We start from the raw sequence: 22,128 nt of genomic DNA on the forward strand, positions 1-22,128 counted from the left end.
GTGTATTACAGAGTAGAGCACAAACGGCTGGCAGATTTTGGCTGCACCCTGCATCCCTCAAAAATCATCCAGCTTGGATGTGTTAAGGATTTATTGCTGTACCAGTGCATTATCGACATAAGTCACCTACATCAAATATGTAACAATTATGACATCAAATCGACTTCATCAATCAACAATAAATCACAATGTGATTGTGATCACTTGTGCGTAGAACAATTAAGTTGATCGTTGTATATCTGACTAGTGGACGGCATTCCGTCCGGACGCGTAATAAACAGAAAAACTTAGGTCCACAGTTGCATGACGCGTACAAACTGAAACGGTAACCAAACGACAGGGAATCAACACCACCAGCATACACAACGCATGGTACTGTGGTATTCGCTACGCCATATGAATCGGGGCTCGTTGCATCTGCAGCTATCCAAAGAACATCGCCAATCCTAAACGGCACGTATCGCCGGCACATACCTAATAGACAATGCATTGATCTTATCCTTGAGTGAAATAATCTATCCGCTACAATCAAATTATAATCTCGCTAAATCAAAATCACTGTGCAGACTGCGGCCGGCCGTGTTCGTCAACAGACGTGTGACACCAGCACGATTACACCTTCGCTTCGTCATCAGCCAGCGCAACTCATCGTTAGCAGGCGAAAACGCCGAAGGGTGACGCGACACATTTACCGATGAGTGTTCCTTTCACTATGCCTATCTCCGGCGCCCCGGCAGAAGGCTTACGGTATTAGCTGGCAGGGAGCTTACCGACCAGAGGCGGAGAGAGAGAACGGCAGATCAGCGCCGCTTTTTGGTCGAGTCCACCTGCGCCAGAGCCTTCTCGTTACCTGCAGGGGCAGACGGGAATAAGTGTTACCGTGTTAGTTCTGGAGAGACCGAAAAACTGGGGAGAACACGACGCGACTATACAGTTTACTCTATAGTGCTGTGTAGTCGCCAAGACTGCATGACTGGTCGATAGCGATACTCTTCTTAACACTGATGTTGATATTATTGACGTAGTGACTTTAATTTGCGAACACGCTTATACCACGAGCTATCAGCGGATAGGGTGACAATATGATACCGAGCACATAGACACGTGCTGAGCTTTATCACGTCCGCCACAAAAGGCAAGTCATCACTGAGCTAAGGAACACGGTCCACAAGTACATCTGTATCGCATAACGACATCATGTATCGTTCACCCGATAGGCGCTATCGCCCCGCCCCACCATTCAGCCCCGTCGTCGGCCAACTCACCCCAGACGAAGTTATCGAATCCCTTGCCGAGGAAGAAGAGACAGACTCCGATGAGCAGATTCACACCCATAAACGCCACGCGCATGGGCCAGCTCAGCACGCGCAGGATGCCGTACACCCAGAGGTTCTCCACCAGCGCCAAATGCAGCGTCCTGTCCATAAACAGATATGGGTAGCGAGGGGGGGGGGGGGGTGCAATTAGTGACACTCGGCATAAGAGACAGGTTTAGATAGGGGATACCCTCTACCGGAAGATGAAACTATGCCAATTCACCTACCATTTTACATGTGTGACGTGACTGTCAGATTACTAGACACACAATTGACACGAGGCTCCGTGTTATCAGCTAATGTAAGATAAACGGCGCAAGTAACGCTCGCAGGTGATGCATGCTCCATTGAGTATCTCTCGAAATCGTATAGCAGACTATATTCCATTATATTCCACTCTATATTGCCACTCTGGAGCTCAACAAAACACTTCAATACTACGACCAACACGGAGCGTCTGTAGTATATAGTAGTCACTGACCATCCGAGGTAGGTGGCGAGGAAGCCGAGCAGCAGGCCGAGCGAGAGCCGGTTGCAGGCGTAGTTGTGTCGCTCTAGCGCCACCTCCAGCAGGCCGATCAGCAGCGGCATGGTGTGCACGCCGTGGTTCAGCAGCGCCGGGTAGTGCGCGTCCAGGATGGCCGGGAACACCAGCTCACGGTCCACGACAAACACGCCCCAGAACATGATGCTCACCAGCTGCAGAAAGAGAACCGTGTCGGTGGTGATATCAAGGGAATATCGGGACGGCATCTAACCCAAATATCCGGCGACAAAACTCGAGCGGTTAAAATGTTCTCGACAAAATACACAGACAAGGGACACATCTAGATGTTTAACTGCGTACAAAGCATTTTTTCAGGAATCATTGAAGTTGAAGCCATGTTGCTGTCAGCATTATCCTAACCATTTTTATTATATAATAAAAATTGGTTAGGATAATACATAGCTGTGTTGAAACAGAAATGAGTACTACTGACAACCTTCATAGCTCGAGCTGCCAGTCCTCACCATTCCCACGGGAAGAGCAATGGATGTGAAGAAGACGTCACGGATCTTCTGCAGCTTGGTGACCTTGCTCTTGTCGAAAGTGTTGCTGCCAAAGAGATCGTTCACCACTGCCAAGCAGTAATAAACAAGCTGACAGGTCTGGAAAGAAGATGATGAAATTCAGCTTGAGAGGATAAATGTGTAATTTACAAACAGCAGACACTGTTCTATGTATGATTGAACCCATTCAATTTAGATAAGCTATACATGCTGACATACCAAAAACCAGCTGCTAGCTCACCACACAGTTGCAACACTCACCAGGCCCCATATGGTCAGATACTTCCATCGTCCACCCAAGCGGTCCCTCTCAAAGGCCAGCTGCTTCACAACATGGTGGTGTGGGTCGTCTGGGTCCGTGAGGAACAACACATGGGTGTCGTAGTAAGTGCAGCCAGCGAAGATGGTAGCCCCCAGGGCGTGCAGAAGACAATGGGCCACCATATCGGCCTGGAATCTGTTGGGAGAAAACCATATTACATAACTGCAGAAAAGATGCACAAACAACTCTTCAAATTATTTGTCTTTCAGTATCTGTTTCAAGATCAGTGTGTTTGGATTTCCCAACAACCCATTCCCATAAGTACCTATATCTGTGAGAGTTAGGGGCATTATAGGGCCCACAACATTCTCTGGGTACCGGACCCACTGTAAGAATTGCAAAATGCAAATGCACACAATATCAGCTAAAGCGAACTTCTAAAACCCACAAAGATAGTGGATAGTAGAAACATTCTAAGCACACATCAAACAGAGTCAGGCATCAAATTCATCACCATTTTAAGACACAGAACTGAAAGATAAAATCGATAAAATGCTACAGTACCCGTTTTGCGGACGTGGATAAACAACGATTCTGCACCACCTTCACACAGTATATCAACTGATATGAATATAGAAATCCCACCTTCACCTATGTTATATTTCCTTGCCTTCACCACTCCCTAGTCCCTACACTGAGCCAAGGCCGTATAAGAGCACTGAGCTTGCAGATCCACGCAGATTAGGATGAGCAGTGATGAGCATTCAAATGCCTTTGTTGTAGTAGAGCAAGCAGATAATGGACGAATCAAATTGTAGGATGGACAAAGTTTATGAAAAGAGCAGCAGATAAGTTATAAATAGAATGCGCTGCTTTTGCCTCTTCTTAAAAACTTTTCAAAATAATGGTGAAAAGATAAATTGAAACATGACGTCATTAAATATATGGTTCTTTTTCATTTTGTCGGGTATTACGATAAGAATAACGTGCAATTTGCATCAAATTTCTCAGTTTTCTCTTCACTTTTATATAAGATGGTATAATTGAAATGATCAAATAAAAATAAAACGTTTGAAAAAGAAATCTATGGAAGCGTTTCTCAATACCTCTAAACGTCAGAAGATGATTCTGAAGCAAGGCTGTATAAGAAGGACCTTTTTGATTTGCTTATTGGTTGAATCGGTTGAATCCAAGGCCCTAAAACGTATAAAGATAAAGGTTGAATCCGATTATCTCCGATTATTATCTATGGTTGAATCTGACGAATCTCACCAAGGCCCTCTAATAATCTGCCTAACCGCCTGGGGCCTGGGCTGTAACCGCCTAACCCAAAACAGCATCAAGTACCTACAACAACTCTAATTATCTGACGCACGTTTTGAGCTAGTCTTCTATATTTAGGGCGTTGCGGGCCTTGTTTATCTGTAAGAATCTTGGGTTTCTATATGCCTACGGTGTTTTGTTTGAGCATTTGTAATTTACTTATTGCACTTGCAGAATATCACACTTTGTCCATGTCAGTTTTAAAACTTTTCCATTCCGATCGTCAAAGCAGCACATCATCATTCCTTCCATTCCATGACCCATTGGCTATCGAGTAGGTGCCGTGGTAGCTATATTTTGAATTTGTAAACTATGCCTCCGGAGCCTCCACATGCTCAGAACAAATTAAATGATTTTGAAAATGAAGATACAAGAAGGCAAGATGAGGCAGCTTTAGATGGATACCGACCACTGTCATCTCATCCAGTTGATGATCAAGATGCTTGTAGTGAATCCTCAGTAAGTGGCAAGCAGATATTTGGGTGAAAGTGATTTGTCTTGTTGGTGGTGTGCTTGTGCGTACCTAGCCATACAGTCTGTTGGAATGCTATGTGGATGCTACCAGGTAAACATTAAACTAAAAACCTTATGAGAAAGTTTGATGTTGGACTGTCAATAATGCTATAGGTGAGGCAAAATGCAGATATATGCCTGCACTGTCAATGAATGACTGCCCTAAATAACCTGCTTTGCTTGTTTCACTCTCCATAGGATAGCAGCAGTGATGATTCTGAGGTAGACAATGACAACCAGCACCACAGAATATTCATGACAATACAGTGGCCTGAAGAGAACTCTGAGGAGCAGGTAAGTATTTACAAGCTGTTTTCTGCCTTGTTCAATTGCCTAATCCTACAGGGCACCTGGAGAAAGTAATTGTCATTCCATTAACCACATTAATATATTGCCTCATGTTACCTCATTAACAGTCCATTTTGCCATGTATGCTATCCACTGTCCAATGTTTTAAGACCGTTTCCTTTCACTAGGCTTCAGATGACAACCCTGAACCAAGCTCAGAGCACACATCTTGTTCAGCTGCGGTGAAGCTGGACCCCTCGCAGGACACCCAAGCTCGCACAGCTGCAGCAGGAGGTCCCAAAGAGATCACCGCTACTGCCGATCACAAGCGCCTTTCCGCTAGAAAGGAGTGCAATGCCACCGATCTGAAGGACCGTTCCGGGGATCGGGAGAGCTCCTCTGGGACGGGGCACATGTCTGAGGACCAGACGGAGGCGGTGCGGCGGGCGATGCAGGCGGTTCGGCTGCCGGAGGACGCCATGCCGGAGTGGGCGCGTGGCCTCTCCGATCTCCAGTGTCAGCAGCGTATCGGACAGATGGTGGCGAAAATAACGGGCCAGAGGTAGCGGCGGCGTCTGTGATCACGTTGAACTTTCTGTGCGATGCGCGTACATTCTTCCTTATTCATTCCCAGACGCAGTACTGGCTCTTTCGTCGCCAGCGTGTGAACAAATGTGAAACCAACGGAATGGTGAGAACGGCGATGTCTCTTTCAAGAAATGTAACCGAATGCTTTTTACGTCAATGGAATGGCTTATTTTATGTATTCGTGTCATACCATGTGTAAGGTGTGGTCAAGCGTCGATGTAACGCCCCCCCCCCCCCATGCGAGTCCGCCTTGGATGCGCTGTGACCGCCCTTGCGTGTATCCCATCGCATCAGTGACGTAAAGAACATTTATTTTATTTGAGTAAAGTTTATTATACACAACTATGAAATAAACTATCACAGAACAGAAGAGAGTGGAAGGATATCCGCACTCCCGGAAAACTCTGGAGCTCTCCACGATTCACTCTGGCCGCACGTGCACCATTGAAAAAATAAACAACCGGGGAATTACGCCGGTTATAACGAACCGATAAACCGCGCGCCGCGACGGAGGAGCTGACCGGCAGTCGCCTCCTCCGGCTGCGGCATGGGCCGGCACTGGCGCACGAGCGCAGCCACATGCCGGAAATAAGTCAATCACCAGCTCCTGAGCCGTAAGTTCATGATTTCGTTCGATGCCACTCACTGAAATGGCGGCCGCCCCAACATAAATTGCACACACCAACCCCATTCTGTTTTGACTGTGACGCCAGCGGTGGCGCGACTCTCGCCAGCTCGCGGCTGGTCCTCCGTCGACCAGAAGCGCTGCACCGCCCAGCGCACACCTCGGCTCATCGCAGCAGCACGGAGCGCACCGCTATCCGCGCAGATACTGCGTCGATTCCGGACACATTTGATGAGTCGCACAATTAAATCACGGATAGACACTTCGTCGACGCGTTGTAACACAAGAGGGACCGCCACCGCGCACGGCCAGCTCGGCCGCACTGTCTGTCGGCGCCAGTCGATAAACCTCTGTAATCTCTGGACTCTGCGCCGCCGTCCGTCGCCGCTCAGACCGCCCGCGGGCTGCACTGGAGCGCCCGCAGCCGGCGGCTGGCGCGCAGCGTCGGCCGCGGCTCGGGCGTGCACAGCAGACTGGCCACGCGGCGCTGGCGGCCACCGGACGCCTTGCCGAGCCGGCGCGCGGCGGCCGACTCCTGGGCCGCCGCCGCCAGCCGGCGGGCGCGGATGAGCATCACAGCGGCCATGGCGGGCGTCACTGGGGAGCCGACGCCCGTCCACTCCGGGCAGCTCTGACTGCAGCACACAACGGGGCACAGGAGCGGAGCGTCAGCGTACTGCTGCTCTCGCTGTGCAGCGGCAAAACAACGCACAACTGGATCCTTACTCAGTCACCAGAACAATTCAACAATAATTTATACTTTGAACAATTTTTACTCCGCCAGTCACCAGAACAATTAAACAATAATTTTTACTTTAAACAATTTTTACTCAGTGAAACCACTGAAAATCTTACCTTACGACGTTAGATGATTCACGACTATAACACAAACCGATGAAATGCTCACCTGACCGTTCTACTGCGTTTCCTGCCGCCCTTCTCCGGGGAGCGCTGCTGCCGCTTGGCCAGCACCTCTCGCATGGCCGGCGTCAGGCTCTCGTAGACGATGGGTGCCGGCTCCGGGGAGGTGTCGCCGCCGGCACCGTCACCCTCATCCACCGGCCGCTGACGAGGAAGGGTAGGGTCAGTGGGACAACCCATACTCTGGGGCGGGTAGTCAGTGGAACAACCCGTACAGAGGAGAGATAGGATCCGTGGGACGATCATACTCAGGTGACGAGGAGAAAGAGGGTCAGTGAGACGGCCTGCACTCGTGAAAAATTGGGTTAGACTGACGGCGGCAGAAGGTATCACGGCAAAGAAAGGCCACTGTATCTACTAGGGCTGACTCAACCCGAGTTTGGCACGAGTCAGTGCACGGTAACACTATTTCAAACTCCGCCTACATAGATGCGTGCCAAGCCGAAGGTGTAACAAAAACCCAGTGTTGGCATACATACGCCACAATGATGAACCACCTGATGCGATCATTTTACTCGCTCGCTACGACAAAAAACGCGTAGCAAACGCTCCGTTCGTTATAGAAGCATGATTCAAAAAGACGTGGCGCAAGGTACAGTAAACGAGTGACCGCCGACCAAGTAGACACCCACCTGGGCGGCGGTGCGGCGACGGCCCGCCTCCTCCACCATTTTGTTGAAGTGCTGCCAGTCGAAATCACGCAGTTTGCCGTCGGAGCGCAGCGAGGGCGTCGTCACCGGCGACTCGTCGGGTGGCGGCGGAGGAGGGGGCGGCGGCGGTGGCGGGCCGCCATTGTCGGTGACCAGTCGGAGCGGGGGCCGGCCGCGCCGCCCGCCCGGCCGCCGCTGCGCGCGACCCAGACTGTTCTCCTGACCGCTGCCGCTGATCGGGAAAACACGTCTCGTTAAAGGCCAGCTCAAGGGAGAATGCGAATAGACACAAAGGGGGGTTTTTGCATGGCTTGGGATTAGAAAACGAGCACTCGAATCGGCCATCAGCAATACAATGATATTAGAATGAACTAGTGACATAATGCACAATTTTATGAAAGAAGTGTCCTGGCTATTTTCCCGGCAGCACCCCGTTCCCCGTCCACCTCCACTGACCTGCTGGCGCGGCTGGCCGGGCCGGTGCGGCGCCGTTTGGCGGCCGGCAGCTGGCGGCGGCCCGTTGAGCGTGAGCGCGGGCGGCGGCGGCTGGCAGTGGCGGCGGCCTGAGGGCGGGGGCGGGGGCGACCGGTCAGACACGGCGGTGGCGGCGCGGCGTGCGGGCGGGGCGGCGGCGGCGCGCGGCGGGCGGCACTCACCGTCAGGGCGCCGGTCCGAGCGGACGGCGGCGCACTCACCGGCGCTGCCCGGCGGCGGCAGCACCAGCAGGAGCACGAGCGGGGCGCGGCGTCCTGCAACACGCCACACCGAGCCGGACGGTCAGACCCTGCCTGCGGCGCACCGGCGCGCGGCGCGTCTCGCTGGCAGCTCGGCGGTAGTGCTGAGTATCCCCGGCGGCAGCTACAGCCACTGACCGCTGCTCCGGCGTTCATGCTTGGTCCAGCTGTCCCCAACAAAACGACACGCCTCGCAAACGGCATGTATTCTCAGAGCTCACATGTTAGTGACAATCATATTCACCCAGTCACCAGACTATCACAGCGAAATATCACAAAATAAAGCAAACCCCCTTCCGTTGGAACCTGAAAGCCAGATGGTTTACAAGCGTCCGTCGGCAGCGGTAGTCGGCTGAGGCACGGCTGGCGGCCGGGGTCCTCTCGCAGTCGATCACCGAGCCGGCCAGCGCTGCTCGCAGTGACGCCGCCCGCCACTCCGACCACCGTTTGTGGTCCGCCACGGGTGCCGGCGGTCTCGCAGCACAGCTCGGTCTCCGGTGGCGGCAGCGTGCACCGCGCCGCGGCGCCCGGCGGTCGGCCGAGGGTCGCTCTCGGCAGCACGCCTCCTCCACCGCGGGCCAGCCGGTCCCTGCAACTGGCCACCGGTCACGGACAGGGCGGAGGGAGCGGCGCGAGCGGCGGCGACAACCGACCCGCACACAGCCCCACTTACCGCTTTGGCGGCGGCGGCGGCAGCGGCAGCGCAGGAGAACTCGAGGCGGGCACAACCGGCGCCCGACGGGCCGGCGCCGGCCCTCAGAACGTCCCGCAGCGCGTCGTAGTCGGGCGCCGTGTCGAACCCCAGCACCGAGACCATCTGCATGTACTGCGCCAGCACCTCTGTGGACGGGGAGGAGAGGTATTTAAACAATGGGCCACTACGCATTGCAAACTGATCAACGACATAACTCAAATAACGCTCTCGCTGTCCACTACTCTACGAAGCAAACGAATACAATCTGTTCCACCCTATACGTGACATAGGTCAGCATACGGCTCACAAACTCCCTAGCTAGTCCACCGATGTACTATCTCTCTCAGCACCGCACTCACCGGCCTCTGGCGGCGGCGAGTCGCCGTAGCAGGCGTACACGAGGCCAGGTATGTGGCGCATGTGGCGGTTCTTCTCGGCAGCCACCAGGTCGGCGTCATGCAGCAGGTGCTGCCAGGGCAGCCGGCCGGCCGTCCATTGGAGCAGGTTGTAGCCCAGGATCTCCAGGTCGCCGCGCCGAGAGTGCGCCCCGATGTGCGCGTCCCGGCTGGTGAACTCGATGGTGCCGTCGTGCGCCTTGCGCAGGTCGGAGCCGTACGGCTTGTGGCGGCCGTTCAGGGAGTAACGACACGCCAGGCCAAAGTCCACAAGGTAGACCTGCGGCGGCGGAGGCGAGCGACGCCAGTTTAAAACATGGATCAGCACATACATTTACACACATTAGATTGGTCTAAAAGCTAAGACGTGCAACGAATTATTACATTTTCTCTTTTGACAGAAGGTTGCCGACACTGATGTTTCCAAGCAGCTTGTTGACAATAAACTAGACAGTAGACACGTTAGACTGTCCAAACTGGGTGGTACTACATGTGGTCCTGACTTCCAGCGGTCATGAGCAGTGAGCCGAACATACAAAGTAATTCCAACGCCCAGAAATAAAAACCTTACCTGGTTTTCGGTGCCTCTTTTGTAGCCAAGTAGGAGGTTCTGAGCTTTAATATCGGCATGGATATACTCCCGACTGTGGATATACTCTAATGTGTCCAGCTGAAACGACAAACGTAGTCTGTGTCAGATGAAATGGTTATTAGAGCATAATCATCCTCACGAGGTAAAGCGAGCTGCCTACTTGCCCGGGCTTAGGGGTGAGATCATTATGCAGTATGCACCCAAGGAAAATGAGGACTGATAGATTCTACTGAAGGAACAGCAGCTGAAATGGTGACGATATGGATGGGGCCGAAGGCCGAGCACAAGTGTGAAAAGCAGAGATGTTAAAGCACTTTATTCGACGCCATCCTACCCAGACATCTCCTCCGTCCAGCACGCAGACCATCCTCCCGGCCGCCGCCGCCGCGACCCGCGCTACTCACCACCTGGAGTCCGATGGTGAGCGCGGTGCCGAACGGGAAGCGGCCGCCGTGCCGGTCCAGCAGGCGCTGCAGGTCCGAGCCGAACCGGTCCATCACCATGAACCGGTACCGCTCGCCGGCGTGCTCCACCGAGCCGCTGCCGACGAAGCGCGGCATGCCCAGCCGCCGGAGCCGGCGCGCGCGCTGCCAGGCGGCGATCGTGTCGGCGCGGCCCACCCGGTGGTAGCAGTGCATCTCGGAGAAGAGCGGCCCGCTCCAATGCGGCTCCACCTTGATGGCGTGGCTGGCCTCTGCGGACGAGTCGCGCGCCGCCGAGTAGATCTCGCCGAAGCCGCCGGAGCCGATGGAGCGGCCGAGCCGCCAGCGCTGCTGCGACACGTCCGTCAGTGTGAGGCCGGCCGGCAGCGGCGCCGGCAGCCGGTGGCCGGCGGCGGCGCGCCGCGCCGGGGACGGAGGGCCGCCGCCGCCGCCGCCGCCGCGACACTTGCGCACAGGCATTGCAGCGGGACCCCTCTGAAAGCACACAACAACAGCAAACGTCAGCAAGGAGAGAGACTATGGCCTGTTGCTGCAGCATAGCTGAAATATAAGCATTTAATACTTAACAATGAGCAGCTGCAAATGGCAGCAAACCAGTGCCTTTATGAGAGAGGGATGTTGAAATAGCAGAGTTGAACTCCTTATAGTTATGGATAGTTAGTCTCAGACCTAAACATGGAATAGTGAGGACACAAAGAAAGTATGAAGTGTAGCTACTAGCACAAAGCACATTACCTAATTCAGAGTACCAGTAAATAACAGCTCGTAGTTTTCCCACCCATCAAAAAGTTATGTGACCCAAAATATTTTTAATTTAGGGAATTTTACAGTACACAGACTAATAAAAGTTTTATAAAACTTCCACAGAGTAACCATTCCATTGAAAATACCCCCATGTAGGATTTATATATGAGTCAATGGAGTTAAGGTGCACAATAGAGCCTTTTCATTTATTATGAGGAATATCAAATATTGATGCCTAACAGTAGAACTATGCCTAGTCATTTTTTGGTTCTAAGGGCTGTATAAGAAAAACTGGTGCACTTTAGAATTGAGTTGTAAGAAAAGCACATCCAAAGGGTTAATATTATTCCTCGCCCGCACATGCCATTTTCCCATCCTAGAACGCACATGGGGGGGGGGGGGGTTGCCACCCCCCCCCCCCGCGCCATTTCGTTCCTGTTGGAGATAGAGCTTAGCAGTAAAGACCAAAAAGATTCTTTGGGAAGAGACGAATCCAATGATACCCAGTTTTACCTTCTCAGGTCAGTCATTGACCTTCCAGGTCAGGTCAAACAAAAAAATATTGCTGTTTTGGGTCACCATTGGATATCAAGTGCGCTGCTTATCAAATACCGATGACGATGCTGTTTTCTGGTGGCAAGCCAGCTAGAACCTCTTTGTCACACTACCCGACCAGAATTTTGCTGCTGAGGTCATTTCAGGTCAAGTTAGGTCAAGGTCAATTATATGTGTTTGTATGTCTGTGTGTGTCTGTGTGTATAGGGGAAGTTGGGGGAACGCCGAAGACTTTTTTTCTGACGCCCGTAGCACGCAAGGTAGACAACATAAGCTATTCTTGTTGGCGTCATTCGAGAGGCCAGTCTTTTGCCTTTCAAACATACCAGGCGCATTTGATGAATTCGCATACCGTTAAGCGCACAAACTAAAAATATCAAAGAAGTGACTTTTTCGGCGTTGCCCCGGACTGCGGGGAAAGCCGAAAATGGGAGAAATGATCTACGGGGAATGCCGACATTGATGTTTTGCCATTTTATCTAAAACTTTATCCAGAATTGATCAAAGCTGACACGCGTTTTAAGAGCTTGAGGACGCGGTGCACACTGGAAGTTATAATTGTGTGATATAGTAAGAACATGCCAGGTAAATCATTCCTTATAGGTAACAGGCCGTTGTGTCGGTTGAAAGTGTAATTTGTGTGACTAAAAATACGCGTTGCTATTCTACAGCAGTAAAGTCCACGTAGCGTGCTTTTAACACGTGCGTAATCGCACGTTTTCGGCATTACCCCAGCCTGCCATACTTTCATTTGCAGGCCCATAACTTTTCAACGTGCTGTATAAATTTCAAATATGCAGCACACTTATGCAAAGACATGCTAAAGATTACTTGACCGAATTGGCCAGACAAACGGTAGCATAATGAGTAAGAAATGCAGCTTCAAAGGCGCATGTAGTACAAGGGAAACGTACCTTGAAAACGCTCTTGGCGCCCTCACAGTCGAAGTATTCCGAATGACGACTCGTAACAAACATGCGATAATTGTAGTCACTTAAGCTTCAGAGCATCACTGACAGGTGGCATCCATGTCTTACGGTTTTCGAAATATCTCGAATTTCGGCTTTGCCCCAACTCCGGCATTGCCCCAACTTCCCCTACTGATGTGTGCACCGATTGTTTTTGGGTCCATATTACATGAAATCATGATCTGAGAAGCTTTTACCAAAAAAGCAGTCAAAAAACTTCACAAAAAGTAAATTCAGCTTGCCTAAAACGCAATTATCTTAGATGACCTAGGTTGACCTTGACCCTGACCTTGACCCCTGTACATCGTCGAACAACATGTTCCATGATAGGTGGGAGGTAAGACTGGCAAAAAAGGCCAAAATCAGGGTGTCAAAAGCTCACAAGGCCCATGGCAAGCGCAAGATGTTGAGAATTGGCCATTTGGGTCATGACATGACCTGAAAAACAATGTCATATCTCCGGAACAAAAAATCACAGAAACTTGAAATTTTCAGTGGACATCAAGAAAGGATAGAGGAGCAGCTATACGAAAAATCAGCCTTCTAGCTCTAAAAATGTTAAGTGCAGAGCAGAAAGACTACATGGGGGGGGGGGGGTGGCAACCACCCCCCATGTGTGGGCGAGGGTTAATAAGTGCTGCCGACTAGACAAATTAGCTGAAAATCCAGTTATTTTTAAAAAGTTAATGATTTTGTTTAATTTGCTAGAAAAAAACACTGAACTCAAAACACATTTATAGGATTACCAAATTATTTTCAATGCCCTATGCGATTAGATAACTCACAGCCCTAGTTATCAGAACCAAAAAAATGTTAGACAAACTAGTTAGAATTTGACAATTCATATGTGCATGTTGTTTTTCTTAAGCATGCCAGATTTAGTGCACATTTCTAGATACTTGCAAACTACAAAACAACAAAAAGAGAAACAAAACAGACATAGCTTTATTAGGATAAGTTAAAATTGAGGCTAACTTCAAAGAACAGCATTAACAGCTAAATAAAATGAAATGATAAATGGTTGTTGCATTCAGAAAACAGCACACCATTTTCACTAGTATATATGCATAACAAAAACAACATTGACTTTACTTTTCTTTTTTAAGCATACTTGTAACCTTTTCACATATCTAACGATGCCTTCGTGCAGCTAAAAGCAATGAAGCTCAGCATTCTATGCAGATTAGGTACCGTAAAATGGGGTGTTAAGGGACAGTGGGGTGCTAAGGGACAGTTGCATGGAAAAAACTTTGAGTCATATTAACTTCCTAATTTGAGAAGGTTCAATAAAAATTTCAGTGTGGTAGTTGACACTGTTTTGTTCTTGACCATAGGACAAAATGGTATGGTTTTTCATGCAAGTGATTTGGTTCAAAAATGGATTTGAAAATCATGCTACATTTTCACAAAATTGAAATATCTCCAAAACTCTGTGTGTACCACATAAACTAGTGGGTGTACAGGGAAAATGAATGCATAGGTGTATTGTCACATGTATTGCACATGTTTCCTGAAAAACTTGTGCAAATCCACCCATTCATTCATCATCCTCTTCCTCTTTTCCGGATACATGCATATTTTGAGGTGGATGTGGGGTGCTAAGGGACAGGGAAGAAAAAATAAAAAATAATGTATAAATAAAATTTCTTTCAGTAGGCATGGAAAACACCAAATTCCCCATAAAATGCTGGCAAGTTCATGCTTTTATCTCTAACACATCTTAAGTTATATAACGAAACATCTCAACACTCTCTTTTACAATGATGGGTCAATGGAGGCTGATGTAGGTAAATGTGATGTCATCATAAAAAGGCTAAGACAAAGAGGGCAACATAATGACAAGTGACTAGCTTCAACATGGGTTTTTATTGATGACAGAAGGGTACTTTTTGGTTCTGTTTATCTTATAATTAGCACATTTTCCAGGAGTGTAAACTGCATTACACGTAATTGGCTAAAAAGGTCATTAGTGGTGAATGAACCTGACTTGTTTTGTGACAGAATATGCAAAACATTTCAATAAATAAATTGTGTGCCCTTCCACACCCCAATTGTGGGCATTTGATGACCATTTCTTGAAATAATATAGGTGTCCCTTAACACCCCACATTGGGGTGCTAGGGGACAGTGATGAAAAATAATGAAAAATAGTATGTAGGTATAAATCTTAAAAACTTTAATGTGGCAGGCATATAAAGCACCAAATTCCACATAAAATGCTGATTATTTGATGCTTCTATCTCCAACCCTTCTTGAGTTATATAACAAAACACCTCAAAACTGTCCCTTAACACCCCGTTTTACGGTACCTACTAAAGCTGGCTGACAATGACATTAGTTCAAGAAACTTTGAATTACAAATGGAAAAATAAATCAAATCCTGAGCTGCACATTCATTCTGGGAAATATATGGCAATTCTTTGACAAGAAATCACAAAACTTGAAAGGAAACAGTATAGCAGTACTGCGTAGACAAATACGACGCACATCAGGGAATGCATATCGCTTACTATCACAGTCCTAAGAAAAATCATGCAGAAACGTGCACACAGCTTCACTATGCTTCAAAAGACACTAATGATTTAGGCTGGATGCAAAACAGCTTAAAACCTACAAGAGAAAGTTATTCAGTGTTCAAGGACAACAGCTCATCAACCGCCCAAAAGAGCTTACCTTTTCGAGGCTAAGACGTCCAGCTCATCGCAAGAAACACCAACCGATTCGATGATATAATATCAATTTACCAGAACTAACCAGTAAAGTAACCTAGTTAAACATAAACAGGCCAAATTGCACTGAAATTAACTACCACGACGTTGCCACGACGCGCATCCCCCCCGCCGCCGCAAAACGCATCGCGCCACAATCGTAAAAACACAAAAGGCGACTAAAGCGTCAAATCAAGTACTGCTAAATTATTCAATGGGGTATTTTCGACATAAAAGCAAAAATATGTGAACATTCGACAGCAAAAAACAGGCAAGAGATCTTCAAATCTAAATACACATATTATATGAAATTGCGTGAACCAGTGTACATAAAATTTGTAATTTAGATCGGACCCTGAAAAACCGTAACTGTCTCAATTTACCTACGAAATTCTAGTAGCTCCCGATTTCCTGACCTCTAGGTCATCGACCTGGCCTCGAAGGTCAACCAATGACCTACTACGACCTTGTCACCTTAATGTCGGGTACACGGTATATAGAGCACTATCTATAATCGGCTTTCTCTCGTCAAGGGCAACACGGCGTTTTTTCGCGAAATTCTAGCTTATAAGGGACCAAGCCGCTGGGTAAGAGGTCTCCGTCCCATGCAGGGGTGTAACTTTTGCTTTTGAGACGGGGGTGCACTTGGTGATGGGGGCGACCTTCAATGAGGATAGGGGCGCTTCCAAGGAGAATAGATGGTGCATATCTCTCAACAGGCGCGCACACAGGATTTTTGAACGGGAGGGGGAGCACGACCTGCAAACTGGGGCCCTCCATGACGAAGGGTCCCAGGCCCCAGCCGAAAAGTTTTCCAACGCGATTATTTTTCGGTTGACTTGAAACTTAGCTTCTGTCGATGCATGATAAAACAATTACTTCAGTGCCCGTTCAATTTTCAAAGCATTTAATGTTCCATTTTTGTTTACGCAGCATGTTTCATTCAAATACGATTCAGTGAGTAGTTATCACCATCTTTACAATCACGTAGAATATTCGATTAATAAGCGTGGATGCAAGGCCCTCAGAAATCAGCGCGGGTAGCGCCTGACTGCCGGCCGGCCGACCGACCCCGGCTAGCTAGAAGAGGAGGCTAATCACGGGTTGGCCCGGATGTGTATGAGCGGGGCAGCACCCCCTTTGTCAATTCGCGTATTTATTTAGGCACATCGACATAAAAAGTCAGTACAATGATTCGTAGCGAGATCACAGACAAGAGATTTAACTTTTTTTAGACTGGTTTTGACGCTGTCAGAAATCCTAGACGTGTTTCACGACTTTTGTGTTCATATTTCTTCTTACGACACACGACTCTGGCATTGAATTTTATCAGTTTCTGAATGCGATGAAGCTGGATTATGCCGCAAGCTCCATAAATTGACATACAGTATGTCCGGATGGTTGACAGAACTAACGACAACACGACTTGATTAAGAACAGAGTGAGGTATGACGTGACTAGCATGGGCTAAAGCTAACAGAGTGCCGGTACATTTATTTTCTGACGAGGTGATCGATGTGGTTGCCGAATGTCAGATGCCTATCCATGTGTACGCCTAAATTCTTTACTGTATAACCTCATTTGGGCCTTCTGGGGTCCGATTTGGGCCCTCCTGGTCTTTTTGATCGTCATTTCAGCTCATTTTAGACAGTCTTCGGCGGTCTTAAGATTAGGGGCTCATTTGAGAACCATTTGAGATGGCCCCCTTTCGGATGGGGGGGGGGGGGGCAGGGGCCCGTGTGCCCCCCCCCTCGTGTGCGCCTTTGTCTCTCAATTTCGGTAAAATGCTTTGTTGGTATATTTCGAAATTCAGACTTAAAAGTGATCACCATTTTGCGTTCCTCCGATTTAGTTTGAACACAGTCGGATGTTGCAAATGGGATTGCAGTTCATTTATATTTACCCAAGGCCCTCTAACCGGCGCACAAATAAACGGATGTCGAGGCTTCTACTTGTAGGTACAAAAACTTTTGAAATAAAATGAATTTTAATTGTACATATGAACACTAAACACCCCAATGTTAGAGTCCAATGGTACAAAGTTGGGTATTACGAAATGACATTAAATTCGTTTGCACAAATATCAATCAATCAATTAAATCTATAACGAAATTGCATTTTGCCTTTTTATTCCAACCTTTTATAGAATCGGAGTGCCCTTTTTATGCTCGGCGACTGGTGACACCCACTTTTGCTGAAATCACCTTTTTTATTGGGCGCCTTTCTACTCTACTGCTGGGGTCGCCTCTCTCTCTTGTTGAGGTCACCACTCTTCTGCTCGGCGGGACTTACTTCTGATGGGCGCTCCTCCTCTGTTGGGGTCTCACTTTTCTGCTGGAGTCTGACATTGCCCTTCCCGGGTATGCCCTATTTTTGCTAGAGGCGTCCCTTTTCTGCCGGGCGAGCCCAATTTCTGCTTAAGTCGCTCGACCTTTTCTAATGAGGGCGCCCTTCTTGTGCTCGGCGAGCCCAACTGCCGCTTCAGGTGTCCCATTTTTATTGGATGCGCCCCCTTCTGCGGGCGGCGCCCCTCTTTTGCGGGGCTGTCCCACTTCTGCTGGAGGCGCCCATCTTCTGGTGGCGGCGCCCCTCTTCTGGTGGCGGCGCCCCTCTTCTGGTGGAACCGTCCCTCTTCTGCGGGTGCGCGCTCTTCTGCTAGAGCGCCCCTCTTCTGCTCGGCCAGCTCAGCTTCTGCTGAAGGTGCTCGGTTATGTCTGTTGGGGGCATTGCTCTTTTGCTGGGGACCTCTGTTCTTCTGGGGATGCCCCACTTCCGCTGGGGACGCCCCACCTCTGCTGGGGGCGCCCCCCGGCCCCACTGCTGCTGGACGAACCCAACTTTTGCTCCAGGTGCCCCTTTTGTATTGGGGCGCCTCTCTTCCTTAGGCATCCCTCTCCTGGTAGGGCGCCTTTTTCTGGTGTGGCGCCCCTTTCTGCTGGGGCGGCCCTATGCTGGGGGTAGGTACTCCTCTTCTGCTGGGGGCTCCCCACTACTGCTGGATGAGCCCAACTTTTGCTTGAGGTGCCCCATTTATATTGGAGTGTCTTTCTTCTTCTGGAAGCATCCCTCTTCTGGTGGGGCGCCCCCTTTCTGCTGGGGAGCCATTCTTGTGCTGAGGGCGCTCCTTTTCTGCTGGAGGCATCTCTGTTCAGGTGGGGCGCCCCCCTTCTGCTGGGGTGCCCTTCTTCTGCTGGGGCGCCCTTCTTCTGGTGAGGCGCCCCTTCCTGCTGGGGTCGCCCGTGTTCTACTGAGTGCGCTCTTCTACTGGGCGAACCCATGTTCTGCTTGAGGTGCCTCATCCCTACTGGGGGCGACTCTCCTCCGCTGGGGCGCCAGTCTTATGCTTGACGACCCCAACCTACGTTGGAGGTGCCCCAAATTTCGGGCGCTCCACTTTTGCTGAGAAAGTCCCGTTCTTGCCGGGGTGCCCCTTTTACCCATTTTTGGGGAACGATACGACTGGACACTTCCCAAACCCGCAAGCAGCACGACGCCGGTCACGAGACGGAATGTAGCCGGGAAATCACCCTCGCCATCAGCTCAAGAGCTTATCGGTGTCGGGCGGCGTGTGGGGCGCCGCTTAGCCTATGGGGGTGCACTTTGACGTGATGGGGGTGCACTTTCAAGGGATGGGGGTGCACCTGCACCCCCATACATATAGAAAGTTACACCGCTGGTCCCATGTCATCCCAATCCGGACCGGGCCAGGGGGCTGTGGACCTGCCCAAGGCCATATAACCGACCTGCCGGCGGCAAGCCTGGCGCAAGCAGGACCTGTGGGGTTCCTACATTTGCCCCGGCCGAGGGGGTGTGAGGAGGGGATGGAGATTTGGAAGCCCCTTGCCGTTTCGCCCCTAATTGAGCTAGAGTTTGCGCAAAAAAAAACTCCGAAAGAGCACCGTTATGAAACGCAGCAAATGCACCCAATTACCCTACCTATTAGTCCAGGGGTGCAATTTTCCTAAAATGATTGTGGGACGTGGGTGCCCAGCTGTAGGTGCGCCAGGCCGCTTTGGGGCGCAAATGATCATTATTTATGTGGGAGCCTAAATTAACACCGAATTTGATAACCTCGCTAGCCGAAGGGCGCTTCAATCGACATGTCTGACTAAGCAAATACACGGTAAGAAGTGTAAAGTGACAGGAAGGGCGTCAAAAAAAGAAATGTAGAGGGGCGCCATCCAGCTAACACCGAATAGTCAGTAGCGCTAAGTTAACCCGCGCCCGGCTGGGGGTCCTGGATTTCCACGCCCTGCTGGGGGGGGGGGGGTGTCTGAACACCCCCCCTTCTAACTCGGCTTCTGGGCCACGTAGCGATACGCGGAAGGCGGCGTTCGAAAGAGCGCCAAAAATAACGACGAAATCACTTCGGTCAATTTTTTGGTCAGGTCAAAGGTCAGGTCACCAGAGGTCATTGAAGGCAAAATTTTGCCGATTTCCAGGTCGAATGTCGACAATTTCCAAGAAGCCAACGCATAACTCGGGAACCAATAGAGCTACAGCAGGGCATATTTTAAGGCACTTACTGCGTCCCATTTTGGGACGCAGCCCCCTAGCCTTGGGACGTAGCCCCTGCTGATTTGACCCACTGCGTCCCTGCCCTGTCCGGTTCCCTCACCTGTGCCCTGCTGTCTGCCCTGTCCTGTACCCGGCCTTCCCTCTAAAATGTCCTGTGCCATGCCCTGCAACCTGCCGTGCCCTACTTTCTGCCCTCCTCAGTGCCCTACTCTGTTCCTTGCCCTGTGCCCTTAGTCGTAGCACGTGCCCTCTGCTCAACTTTGGGACGCAGTAAAAATTTGTTAAAATATGCCCTGAGCTACAGCGCCGCGGAAAAGCGCATTCGATAGCCCTATCAACGCCCTTTCTGAGTAATTCTCTCAGATTAGACCTAACGTCAACGGATTTGCTTGCAGGGGGCAAAAACTGCAAAAATAGCCGATTTTTCGAAAACAGTTTTCTGCAATAACTTTTGACCCAAGTCTTGTACGAGCTTACTTTTACCGGCATCGTGTTCCTCTCGTCAAGACGCATCGAATGAACTATAACTTGACCTTGAAAGGTCAACTTGAAAATTTGACCTCAGGTCAAGGTCATGACCTGACCGGAAAGGGTCATGTTGCATATCAGTCGATCCGTATCGTCGAGCTGAACACATCTAAGGCGTTTTCATCGCTCTAGCATGCACCTATCAAAAGTTATTTGCGAAAAACTGTTAGATACCATTCGTGACCTAAGATGACCTCAAGGGCATAAACAGGGGTCACAGACACCATTTTCATGTTCAGTGTGTCTAAACCACTTGTAATTCAGTGTTTTGGAGTGTTTATAATGTCGTTTGTCCAAAAGAGGCGCATTTCAATTTTCTCCCATTGACTTATAATGGGGAGGTCGCAAAATTGACCTGACCTTAGGTCATCGATATCAAAATTCTGAGATATACATTTTGTACATGCTATTACTCTTAGCAATCGCTAAAAGTTTCAAAGTCACTCGGTGTAGCTATGGCAGACATTTAAACTTTTTATGAGGTGAGGTCACTTCAAGTGACCTGGTGACCTGACCTTGAATGACCTTGGTCTGAAATTTTAACAACATGTGTAGAATTGATGTATGATAAGGTGTACCAAAAACGGCGGCGCTCCGCGCCGCCGTTTTTGAGATATTCGCGAAAAACCACAAGGGGGGTGTTCAAACACCCCCCAGCAGGGCGCGGGCTAATGGTGACGTAGGGAGGGACGTCAGAAAGGTACGAGGGTGCCGTGAGACCATGACGAGCGAGCCATTCTCCCAGAAGGGCGCCAGGTGATAAAAATGCTATATGATCCAGAGGCGCAGAGAGGTCAGCAGGGTGTCCAACAGTCAGTAGTGCCACTGCCAAGTTGGTGGGGACATAGGGGCGCCAGACGGTTACGAGGGCGACGTGAGACCATGAAAAGGGGTGTCATCCTCCCAGAAGGCACCGTTCCGTGCTTCTATCCTCAGGAATGATACTGAAATCCTTCTCCTCCACGCCGCAACCCCTCTCCGGGCTGGACAGGCAACTTTATCTCATGCGGGCTGCTCCCTTGGAGCGGCACCGCTGCTCCCGAGGGAGCGCACCCCGTAGCCGGGTGCAGTGAGTGCCTTGGGGCTGGGTGGCCTGTCCTCTGGACGGACTCAGCCCCGGCGACTCACTAGGGTGCCTGCCCAGACCAATGTCTCCCCCTATATCCTATCATCCTCCCGGCTCTGAAATGGTCTCATTGGACCGAAAGGGCCTAACCCAACAAAACAAACAAACAAAATCCCAGAAGGGCGCCGAGTGATTGAAAACGCCATGTGGTCCAGGGGCGCTGAGAGGCCAGAAGGGCGCCGAACAGTCGAGGGATGCACGGTGGACAGAGACATAAGGGCGCGAGACGGTCAAGTCTCGGTCTCAGTCACGTATCAGTCACGGTCCGTTAGACCATGAGAATAGCGCAGTGCTGTCAAAAGGGCGCCATTCTCCCAGAAGGGCGCCGAGTGATAAAAACGCTATATTAGCCGTTTTTACGACGGGCTATCCGGCGAGCGCACCTAATTTGACCAAATCAGCACCTAATCTCTTTTACAGCAAATATCTTTATTATGTGGATTTATTTCAGTGCTTTTTAATCGATGATACTCTATGATAATATGACAAAGCATTAAGCAATTAGTGCAACCCTAGTTGAGCTACTAAGAGACAAACTGAACCTAATCTGACCAAATCCGCACCTAATCTGCACCAGATGTGCACCA

General features: G+C 50.0%; 3 protein-coding genes across 12 annotated transcripts; 1 reads left to right on the forward strand and 2 right to left on the reverse strand.

Annotated features, from left to right (window-relative positions):
• Nucleotides 1-73: 73 nt before the first annotated feature.
• Nucleotides 74-5,099, reverse strand: LOC122372586 (androgen-induced gene 1 protein-like). Of its 6 annotated transcripts, none has more exons than XM_043349962.1 (6): nt 4,870-5,099; nt 2,628-2,823; nt 2,328-2,465; nt 1,798-2,015; nt 1,266-1,417; nt 74-850 (listed from the first exon to the last, which is right to left on the reverse strand). In XM_043349962.1, the coding sequence occupies exons 1-6, from the start codon at nt 4,872-4,874 to the stop codon at nt 801-803; spliced, it is 759 nt and encodes a 252-aa protein (XP_043205897.1). In that variant the 5' UTR covers nt 4,875-5,099; the 3' UTR covers nt 74-800. The 6 variants fall into 6 exon arrangements, with proteins under 6 accessions (XP_043205897.1, XP_043205898.1, XP_043205902.1 ...); XM_043349963.1 differs by lacking the exon at nt 4,870-5,099 and adding an exon at nt 3,299-3,482; XM_043349967.1 differs by lacking the exon at nt 4,870-5,099 and adding an exon at nt 3,280-3,482.
• On the forward strand, nt 3,752-5,811 carry LOC122372587. Of its 5 annotated transcripts, none has more exons than XM_043349970.1 (4): nt 3,752-3,771; nt 4,230-4,410; nt 4,663-4,758; nt 4,941-5,811. In XM_043349970.1, exons 2-4 carry the CDS (start codon nt 4,264-4,266, stop codon nt 5,316-5,318), a joined length of 621 nt encoding a protein of 206 aa, XP_043205905.1. In that variant the 5' UTR covers nt 3,752-3,771; nt 4,230-4,263; the 3' UTR covers nt 5,319-5,811. The 5 variants fall into 5 exon arrangements, 3 of the variants coding, with proteins under 3 accessions (XP_043205905.1, XP_043205904.1, XP_043205903.1); XM_043349969.1 differs by lacking the exon at nt 3,752-3,771 and adding an exon at nt 3,822-3,846; XR_006254896.1 differs by lacking the exon at nt 3,752-3,771 and adding an exon at nt 3,908-3,971 and having other exon boundaries at nt 4,276-4,410.
• Nucleotides 5,653-15,501, reverse strand: LOC122372584 (serine/threonine-protein kinase VRK1-like). Its single transcript, XM_043349959.1, has 9 exons — nt 15,335-15,501; nt 10,356-10,868; nt 9,931-10,029; nt 9,324-9,639; nt 8,944-9,110; nt 7,993-8,099; nt 7,519-7,768; nt 6,873-7,030; nt 5,653-6,600 (listed from the first exon to the last, which is right to left on the reverse strand). The coding sequence occupies exons 2-9, from the start codon at nt 10,851-10,853 to the stop codon at nt 6,354-6,356; spliced, it is 1,842 nt and encodes a 613-aa protein (XP_043205894.1). The 5' UTR covers nt 10,854-10,868; nt 15,335-15,501; the 3' UTR covers nt 5,653-6,353.
• Nucleotides 15,502-22,128: the final 6,627 nt, after the last annotated feature.

This window comes from Amphibalanus amphitrite, unplaced genomic scaffold, assembly GCF_019059575.1.
Source record: "Amphibalanus amphitrite isolate SeventyFive unplaced genomic scaffold, NRLGWU_Aamphi_draft 001376F_arrow, whole genome shotgun sequence".
In the NCBI taxonomy this organism is placed as follows: domain Eukaryota; kingdom Metazoa; phylum Arthropoda; class Thecostraca; order Balanomorpha; family Balanidae; genus Amphibalanus; species Amphibalanus amphitrite.